Source organism: Buteo buteo, chromosome 3, assembly GCF_964188355.1.
Source record: "Buteo buteo chromosome 3, bButBut1.hap1.1, whole genome shotgun sequence".
Lineage (NCBI taxonomy): Eukaryota > Metazoa > Chordata > Aves > Accipitriformes > Accipitridae > Buteo > Buteo buteo.
Genome location: NC_134173.1, coordinates 78,229,375 through 78,238,118, shown reverse-complemented (window position 1 = coordinate 78,238,118; position 8,744 = coordinate 78,229,375). Strand labels below are relative to the sequence as shown.

The following is an 8,744-nucleotide window of genomic DNA, read 5'->3' as shown; positions in this document are numbered from 1 at the left end:
TGTCCGCTGGCCGGCGCGGGGCACGCCGGGAGTTGTAGTCCAACCCGCCTCTACCCGGCGCGGAGCACGCCGGGAGTCGTAGTCCGGCGCGGGGGGCAGGCCGGGTAAGATGGCGGCGCCGGAGCTGCTGTCGGACGAGGGGTACCGGGCGGACGGTCGCCGTCCCGCCGAGCTCCGTAAGATCCGCGCCCGTATGGGAGTCTTCGCGCAGGCCGACGGCTCGGCCTACATCGAGCAAGGCAACACCAAAGCGCTGGCCGTGGTCTACGGCCCCCACGAGGTGAGAGGTGATGGCCGGTGAGGCCTCAGCGGGCCCGTCTGGGCCCCGCCGCTCTGGACCCTCGCTTCTCTCTGTCCGTCTGTCTGTCCCCGCAGATGCGCGGCTCCCGCAGCAAGGCGCTGCCCGACCGGGCGTTGGTGAACTGCCAGTACAGCGTGGCCACCTTCGGCACCGGCGAACGCCGGCGGCGGCCCCGTGGCGACCGGCAGACGGGCGAGCTGGCGCTCCAGCTCCAGCAGACCTTCGAGGCCGCCATCCTCACCCAGCTGCACCCCCGCTCACAGATTGACATCTACGTCCAGGTAACGGGGAGGGGGAACGAGGCGTTGCCCGCGAAGGAAAGGGGAGGGGGGTGGTGGTGGTGGGTTTCACACCAGCATGGCCGCCGCCTCACCGAACCCGCCGTTCCTCCAGATCCTGCAAGCCGACGGCGGCAACTACTGCGCCGGCGTGAACGCGGCCACACTGGCGGTGATGGATGCCGGCATCCCCATGCGGGACTACGTCTGCGCCTGCTCGGCTGGCCTGGCCGAGGACACCCCCCTGGCTGACCTCAGCTCCCCAGAGGAGGCGGTGGGGGGACCGCGGCTGGTGCTGGCACTGCTGCCGGCGTCGGGGCAGATCGCCCTCCTCCAGCTCAGCGCCCGCCTGCACCAGGAGCGGCTGGAGGCGGTGCTGGAGGCGGCCGGGCAGGCCTGCCGCGCTCTCCACGCCGTGCTGGACCGGGTGGTGCGGGAACGGCTGCGGGAGGTCACCGCGCTGCTGGGGGACTGAGCGGCACTGGCCGCTGCCATGGCGATGCCGGGGGGGGGGCTGGGGGGCGGCACCGGCCCGAGCCCCTTGTCAATAAAGGGCTGCCACCATCTGCCGTGCTGTGCGCCGTGTGTGCCGTGCACTGTGTGCCGTGTGGGCCACGTGCTGTGTGTGCCACACACCGTGTGGACCACGTGTGCCACGCACCGTGTGTGCTGTGCACCTTCCCTTGGGGTATGGCAATGCCAGGGCTCCCTGCCAGACCCTTGGCACTGTGGTGCTGACACGGCATGGGGGGGCGTTGGGGGGTCCTGGCACGGCCCCCTCCTTGCAGACAGAGATCCGCTTGCTTTGCGCCTCCCCTTGCACACCCCCTTGCACACCCACTCCCACTGTGCAGCCCCACTGCGCTGCTCCCTTGTGCGCCCCTTGTACACCCACCCTCCTCGCACACCTGCCCCTGCCGCACAGCCCCCTCGCACGCCCAAACCCCCTCCCATTGCAGAGCCCCTTGCACGCCCACCCTGCCTTGCACGCCCCCATTGCCCCATCTCAGAGACCCTTCCACGCCCCTTGCGCACGCACCCCCAGCCCCACGGCACAGCCCCTTGCACGCTCACCCCCATGCGCGCACAACCTTGCACACCCACACCCCTTGCACACCCGCACTTGCGCACCCACGGCCCTTGCACACGCCCCCTTGCACGCAGGCCCCCTCGCACACCCACACGCACACACCTCCTTGCACACCCACGCCCACCCTTGCACACCCACATTTGCACGCCCGCTGGCGCATGCGCAGAGCGGGGGACGACGGGCCGTGCCCATCGATGTCTCTGGGCTCCACCCCCTCGGCCTTGTCGCGTTCCGCGGGCGATTGAGCGGCCTGTGCGGGCGGTGGGACCGAGAGGTTTGGGGGGGGCGAGGGGACACCGGGGGGGCCGGGACGGGGCCGTGGGGGGGCCTGTGGGGCGGGGATGGGGGCTGGGGGCGGCCTGTGGGGCGGGTAAGTGGCTGTGGGGTGTGTGTGGGGCAGGGCTGGGGCCCTGTGGGGGTGTGTAGGGGATGGGGCCGGGGCCGGGGGGGCTGGTGTGGGGCAGGGACGGGGCCTACGGGGTGTGTGTAGGGCTGTGGGGGGGGCTGTGGGGCAGGGGCAGGGCCGTGGGGTGTCTGTGAGGTGGGTGGGTGGCTGTGGGGTGCATGTGGGGCAGAGCTGGGGCCCTGTGGGGTGAGTACTGGTCCATGGGGAGCATGTGGGGCAGGGATGGGGGCTGGGGGTGTGTGTAGAGGATGGGGCTGGGGGGGGATGTGGGGCAGGGCTGGGGCCGTGTGGGGTGGGTACTGGGCTATGTGGGGCAGGGATGGGGGCTGGGGGGTGCAGGTGGGGCAGGGACAGGGAGTTTGGGGACAAGCCCCGGGGGGTACATCGGGGGCCCTGGGGGGGGGGGGGGCTGGCTGGGTCCCTGGGCAGCCCCGGGCGAGGGATGCCCGTGGGGCCAGCCCCCTCCCTGTGCCGTTGGGGACCCCATCTACCTGGTCCCCCCTCCCCCCCCAGCAGCCCAGGCTCGGCAGCCCCTAGCCCCCACCATGGGGCTGTTGTCAGACCCCCACTGCCGGCGGGTGCTCTCCCGCCTCGTCCTGCGCCTCAACACCCCACTCTGGTGAGTGCCGAGGGGGGTCAGGGGGGCTACCCCGGGGCTGGGGTACCTCCTGGCACCTGCTGGCAGGGGGTGACCCCTCCCCAAGACCCCTTCTCCTCTCCCGCAGCACCCTGAGCTATGTGGCGGGGTTGGGCTGGTTCCTGGCCTTGGCCTTCCAGCCCCTCGCCCCCCGCACCTACATGTCAGAGAATGCCATGGGTTCCACCATGGTGGAGGAGCAGTTCCTCTTCGGTGAGCGGGCCCTCTCCTATGCCCGGGAGTTTGCCGGCCACAAGAAGAAAGCGGGGTGAGAGCAAGGGACTTGGGGGTATTGCTCATTTAGGGGGTGACCCCCAGGGATTTTGAGGGAGTGGGGTCCATCCCACCTCTCCCACTCCGCAGGGGCATGCCGGTGGCCTGGCTGGAGAAGACCATGTGGAACCTGGGGCTGGAGGTGCACAGGCAGCCCTTCTCCCGCACGCTGCCCTTCCCCGACGAGACCCGAGAGCGATACGTACGTACCGGCCTCCCAATCCCCCCTACCCTGGCTCGGCTGCCCCCCTCCCCGAGCCCCCTCCTTCTCTCGGCAGATGGTGAAGGGCACAAACGTCTACGGGATCCTGCGGGCGCCGCGTGCTGCCAGCACCGAGTCACTGGTGCTGAGCGTGCCCTGCAGCGAGGGGCCCCACAACAACCAGGCTGTGGGGCTGATGCTGGCCCTCGCCTCCTACTTCCGAGGTAAGGCCTCAGCGCAGGGGGCTCGGCAGCCCCTCCTGCAGCCTGGCGCTGTCTTGGGGGGCTGTGGGGCCGTGGATCGATGCCTGGTGGGGGCTGGGGCGTCTCCTGGGGTGCTGAGCATCCCCATCCCTGGGCAGGTCCCTGCCCAGTGGGGATGCAAGGGGTGGGAGTGCTGGGTACCCACCTGCCCACAGCCCTGGCGGGCCCCGGCTTTTCTGGGGGGCAGCACGGGCAGCAGGTCCTGCCAGGGCTGTGCCAGGCTTTGCCGGGGCAGGGACTGGGCTTTGCCAGGGTATGGACCAGGCTTTGCTGGGACTGTGCCGGCCTTTGCTGGAGCAGGAACCATGCTGCTGCAGCCACTCTGTTGCCTTCAGGCCAGATCTACTGGGCGAAGGACATCATCTTCCTGGTGAATGAGCACGACCTGCTGGGCATGGAGGCCTGGCTGGAGGCTTACCATGACGTCAACATCACCGGTGAGGCTTTGGCTTGGGGCGGGGAGGGCGCTGTGGTCGTTCCCCAGCCGTGCTGGCGTGCCGAGGGGCCGGCAGCGGTGCTGATGTGGTGCGGTGCCTGCAGAGGTGCAGTCCTCGGGGACGCTGGGCCGGGCAGGGGCCATCCAGGCGGCCATCTCACTGGAGCTGAGCAGCGACGTGGTCACCAGCTTCGACGTGGCGGTGGAGGGGCTGAACGGGCAGCTGCCCAACCTCGACCTCCTCAACCTTTTCCACGCCTTCTGCCAGAAGAACGGGCTGCTCTGCACCATCCAGGGCAAGGTGAGCCTGGCCGGGGCTGAACCCGGCCCACAGCAACCTCCTGGGACACACGGCCCCCAGCCCGGCCTCGGGGCAAGCTGCTGTCCCACAGGACCAGGGTTTCACAGGTGGCCAAAAAGGCCAAGAGCATCTTGGCTTGTGTCAGAAATCGTGTGGCCAGCAGGACTAGGGAAGGGATTGTCCCCCTGTAGTCGGCACTGGTGAGGCCGCATCTTGAGTACCGTGTTCAGTTTTGGGCCCCTCACTACAGGAAAAATATTGAGGTGCTGGAACATGTCCAGAGAAGGGCAACAAAGCTGGTGAAGGATCTAGAGAACCAGACTTCTGAGGAGCGGCTGAGGGAGCTGGGGGTGTTCGGCCTGGAGAAAAGGAGGCCAACGGGAGACCTTATTGCTCTTTACAACTACCTGAAAGGAGGTTGTAGTGAGGTGGGGGTCAGTCTTTTCTCCCAAGTAACAAGTGATAGGATGAGAGGAAAGGGCTTCAAGTTGTGCCAGGAGAGGTTTAGATTGGATATTAGGAACAATTTCTTCACTGAAAGGGTTGTCAAGCACTGGAACAGGCTGCCCAGGGAAGTGGGGAGTCACCATCCCGGGGGGTATTCAAAACACAGACAGAGGTGGCAATTCGGTACATAGTTTAATGGTGGACTTGGCAGTGTTGGGTTCATGGTTGGACTCGAGGATCTCGAGGGTCTTTTCCAATTTCAATGACTCCGTGATTCTGTGACCCGACGGGATGGGCTCTCTCCCCACAGCTGCAGCGCTCGGACTGGGACTCGCTGCCCGCCTACGCCCACAGCCTGCAGACGCTGCTGCTGATGGTGCTGGCCCAGGCCTCGGGGCGGCCCCGCGGTGACCACGGCCTCTTCCTCCGCTACCACATTGAGGCCATCACCCTCCGCGGCATCAATAGCTTCCGCCAGTACAAGTACGACATGACCACCGTCGGCAAGTAAGTGGGGGGCCGGGGGGGCGGGAGGAGGCGGGGAAGGTGCAGCCTTCCCCCTCTCTTCGCCATGTGCGGTTCCCGCAGGACGCTGGAGGGGATGTTTCGGAAACTCAACAACCTGCTGGAGCGGCTGCACCAGTCCTATTTCTTCTATCTCCTGCCCTCCCTGTCCCGCTTCGTCTCCATCGGCGTCTACATGCCGGCCTTCGGCTTCCTCATCCTTGTCCTGGTCCTCAAGATATCCTTTTGGGCAGGGCGGCGGGGGGGCCGGGAGGTGGGCGAGGGGCGGCCAAACCCGCTCCGCTCCTTTCCCTGACCCTCCCTACGCCCTGGACCTCTGGATGAAGCTGAGCAAGTGTGAGACGGGCAGCGCCGAGCGGCTCTGGGACGGCGACCACGCGACAGGGGAGGTCAGGGCCCTTCCTCTCCCCATGGCCCCCCCACCTCCTGCTCCCGCCGTCCTCACCCCTGCCTTTCCGCAGGAGTCCCGGCCCGGTTTGCTGGTGCTGGTGCCGCCGCTGCTCATCTGCCACGCCGCTGGCCTCGCTCTGTACTTCTTGCCAGTGTTGGGCCAGCACGTGGCCACCCAGCACTTCCCCGTCTCTGAGTCGGAGGCCGTGGTGCTCACCGTCATCGCCATCTATGTGGCCGGCATGGCCCTACCCCACAACACCCACAGGTGCCGGGGGAGGCGGGGAGGGTGTCCGTGGGGTGCCGTCCCCCCATGACTGCGGGGGGCTGAGCGTGTCCCCCCTCTCCTTGTCCCCGCAGGGTGCTGGCGGGCGGTGGCAGTGACCGGAGCTGGATGATGCTGAAGCTGCTGGCGCTGCTGTACCTGGCCGTCCAGCTGGGCTGCCTCGCCCTCCTCAACTTCTCCCTCGGCTTCCTCCTGGCCGCCACCATGGTGCCCGCCGCCGCTGCCGTCCGGCCCACCGGCCCCAAGTGAGAGAATGCCACAGGGGGCCGGGACCCCCTCTCTGATGGTGGGGTGGGGGGAGATGCCAGGGGGGTGGCTAGGAGGGAGGCGGGGGGGTTGTCTCTGCCCGGTCCCCGTGGCGGCTGACCGTGCCCCTCGCCCGCAGGGTGCTGCTGGCGGCGTTGCTGGTGCTGGCCACGCCGGCCGTCACGTTGCTGCTGGGCATCTTCCTGCAGCGGGAGCTGGTGGAGGCGCCGGCGGCGGTGGCGGAGGGCTGGCAGCTCTTCCTGGCGGCCGTGGCCGAGGGGCTGCTCCAACATCACCTCTACGGCTCCCTCCTCTTCCCCTTCCTCGCCCTCTGTGTCTATCCCTGCTGGCTGCTGCTCTGGAACGTTCTCTTCTGGAAGTGAGGGGCTCCCCCCGCATGTGGACGGACACACGGACGGACCGGGGGCTGGCGGGGGTGACGTCCCCGTTTCCAGGGGACAGGGACGCCGGCCCCGGCTGAGTCCCCCCGGGGTGGCAGCGGGTCCTGCCCTGGAGGGGGGGGTGCTGCCAGCGGGGACTCCCGCGTTCGAGGCGGGGCGGGGGGCTGCGGTGCTCGGTCTGTATCGGGGGGGGGGGCTGCACGGTGCAATAAAGTCGGAGCCGGGACGGGAGCGGAGCCGGTCTGTTTTGGGGGGGGAGTATGTGAAGTTGGGGGAGCGGGTGTATGACGTCGCTTCCGCTGGCGGGTGACGTCAGGGCGCGGACGCCACGTCCGGGGCGGTCCGGTCCGGCGTCCCCCTCGACCTCGGCGGGCGCGGTGGCCGCCGGGAAGAACGGGACGGCGATGGCGGCGGTCACGGCGGTGCGGAGCCTCCCGCTGCGGCCCTACGGCCGCCTCCTCCTGCCGCGGGTCCGGACGGCGCCCGCCCCGGTGAGCCCCGGGTCCGCGAGGGTCGCCGGGAGGGGGGCGGGGGGCCCCGGCTGCCTGCCCGCTGTCCCCGGTCCCTGACGGCCGCCCCCCCCCCCTTTCCCGTTTCTCCCCTCCCCAGGCCGCCATGTCGTCCTTCGGCGGGCGCTGGCGCGGGGGGAAGGCCGCCCTCTCGGCGCTGGGGCTGCTGGCGGCGGCGGGGGGGGGCGGCCTGGCGCTGGCCCTGTCCCTCCGCTCGCCCCTCGCCGCCGGCGAGTTGGAGATGCACCCCCCCAGCTTCCCCTGGAGCCACGGCGGACCGCTGTCAGCCCTCGACCACGGCAGGTAGCGGGGGAGACACGGGGGGGGGAGAGGAGAGGTGGGGAGGGGCGTCCGTCACCTCCTTCTCGTCTCCCTCCTCTTCCTCGCAGCCTGCGGCGCGGTTTCCAGGTGTACAAGCAGGTGTGTTCCGCCTGCCACAGCATGGAGTACCTGGCTTTCCGCAATCTCATCGGCGTCACCCACACCGAGGCGGAGGCCAAGGCGTTGGCCGAGGAGGTGAGGGTGTCTGCGTCCCGCCGCCCGACCCCCCCCCGCCACGCACACACACACACGCCGGGGACCGTCTCGCCGTGGCCGGTGACCCCGGCGTCCCGGCTCAGGGTTCTTCCCGGCGCAGGTAGAGGTGCTGGACGGTCCCGATGAGAACGGCGAGATGTTCATGCGTCCCGGCAAGATCTCCGATTATTTCCCCAAACCCTACCCCAACGCCGAGGCGGCGCGAGCTGCCAACAACGGGGCGCTGCCCCCCGACCTCAGCTACATCGTCAACGCCCGGTAAGGGGACGCTGGGGTGGGTTCCGGACCCGCGAGGAGCTCGGGGGCCCCGGCAGACCCCCCCTCAGCTGAGGGGAGGAGGACCCCAGCGCTGCTGCTCTGGGGGTCTCTGATGCCCGGGGCTGATTTTACCCCCACGTCACAGGCACGGCGGGGAGGACTACGTGTTCTCCCTCCTCACAGGCTACTGCGACCCCCCAACCGGCGTGACGCTGCGGGAGGGGCTGCACTACAACCCCTACTTCCCAGGCCAGGCCATCGGCATGGCCCCCCCCATCTACAACGAAATCCTGGAATTCGACGACGGTAAGAGTGGCTCGGTGCGCCACAGTGCTGTCCCGTGGGGGTGCCGGTCCCTGGGGTGCTCAGTTGTCCCCCCCCGCTCCTCCCCAGGCACCCCGGCCACCATGTCGCAGATCGCCAAGGATGTCTGCACGTTCCTGCGGTGGGCGGCAGAGCCGGAGCACGACCACCGCAAACGGATGGGCTTGAAGGTGGGTGCCGTGCCCTGGGGGCTGGGGGGGTGACGGGAGCATCCGGGGAGGGCGGCGGTGCCCAAACCCCCACTCTGCACCGGGGTGGTGGCTCCGGGGAGCTCAACTCTTTCCTCCCCCCAGATGCTGATGATCTCCGGGCTCCTCATCTCCCTCCTCTACTACATGAAGCGCCACAAGTGGTCTGTACTGAAGAGCAGGAAAATGGTTTACCAGCCCCCCAAATAGGGGGGGGGAAAGTGGGGTGCCCCCCACCCTGGCTGCACCGCCTGGGCCACGCACAACACCTGGGCTGGGGGGGGGACACGCAGCCGGCAGCGCGTGCCCCCACCTCGCCTCCTTATTTAACATCGCCCCTGGTCTCCGCAGGCGCCGCCGCTCACCCTCCTGGGGGGGGGCCGGCGCCTGCGGGGGCCGGGGGCACGGAAATAAAATTCTTGGTTGTTCAAGGGGAAAGCGTGGCG

The 8,744-nt window shown here is 69.0% G+C and overlaps 3 protein-coding genes across 6 annotated transcripts; all 3 read left to right on the top strand.

The window, feature by feature from the left end:
- Window positions 1-68: 68 nt before the first annotated feature.
- EXOSC4 (exosome component 4) lies at window positions 69-1,162 on the top strand. The gene is made up of 3 exons (XM_075024185.1): window positions 69-280; window positions 376-582; window positions 695-1,162. The coding sequence occupies exons 1-3, from the start codon at window positions 110-112 to the stop codon at window positions 1,052-1,054; spliced, it is 738 nt and encodes a 245-aa protein (XP_074880286.1). The 5' UTR covers window positions 69-109; the 3' UTR covers window positions 1,055-1,162.
- A 732-nt stretch (window positions 1,163-1,894) lies between these two features.
- GPAA1 (glycosylphosphatidylinositol anchor attachment 1) lies at window positions 1,895-6,702 on the top strand. 4 transcript variants are annotated; one of them, XM_075024173.1, is made up of 13 exons: window positions 1,898-1,943; window positions 2,589-2,694; window positions 2,801-2,980; window positions 3,076-3,187; window positions 3,264-3,411; window positions 3,786-3,887; window positions 3,991-4,187; window positions 4,945-5,141; window positions 5,223-5,376; window positions 5,465-5,548; window positions 5,621-5,817; window positions 5,910-6,080; window positions 6,221-6,699. In XM_075024173.1, exons 2-13 carry the CDS (start codon window positions 2,621-2,623, stop codon window positions 6,462-6,464), a joined length of 1,860 nt encoding a protein of 619 aa, XP_074880274.1. In that variant the 5' UTR covers window positions 1,898-1,943; window positions 2,589-2,620; the 3' UTR covers window positions 6,465-6,699. The 4 variants fall into 4 exon arrangements, with proteins under 4 accessions (XP_074880272.1, XP_074880274.1, XP_074880273.1 ...); XM_075024171.1 differs by having other exon boundaries at window positions 1,895-1,943; window positions 5,465-5,817; window positions 6,221-6,702; XM_075024172.1 differs by having other exon boundaries at window positions 1,904-1,943; window positions 2,592-2,694; window positions 5,465-5,817; window positions 6,221-6,702.
- Window positions 6,703-6,751: 49 nt separating this feature from the next.
- CYC1 (cytochrome c1) lies at window positions 6,752-8,736 on the top strand. The gene is made up of 7 exons (XM_075024181.1): window positions 6,752-6,973; window positions 7,092-7,294; window positions 7,381-7,507; window positions 7,629-7,786; window positions 7,932-8,092; window positions 8,180-8,280; window positions 8,404-8,736. The coding sequence occupies exons 1-7, from the start codon at window positions 6,767-6,769 to the stop codon at window positions 8,506-8,508; spliced, it is 1,062 nt and encodes a 353-aa protein (XP_074880282.1). The 5' UTR covers window positions 6,752-6,766; the 3' UTR covers window positions 8,509-8,736.
- The last annotated feature ends 8 nt before the right edge of the window (window positions 8,737-8,744 follow it).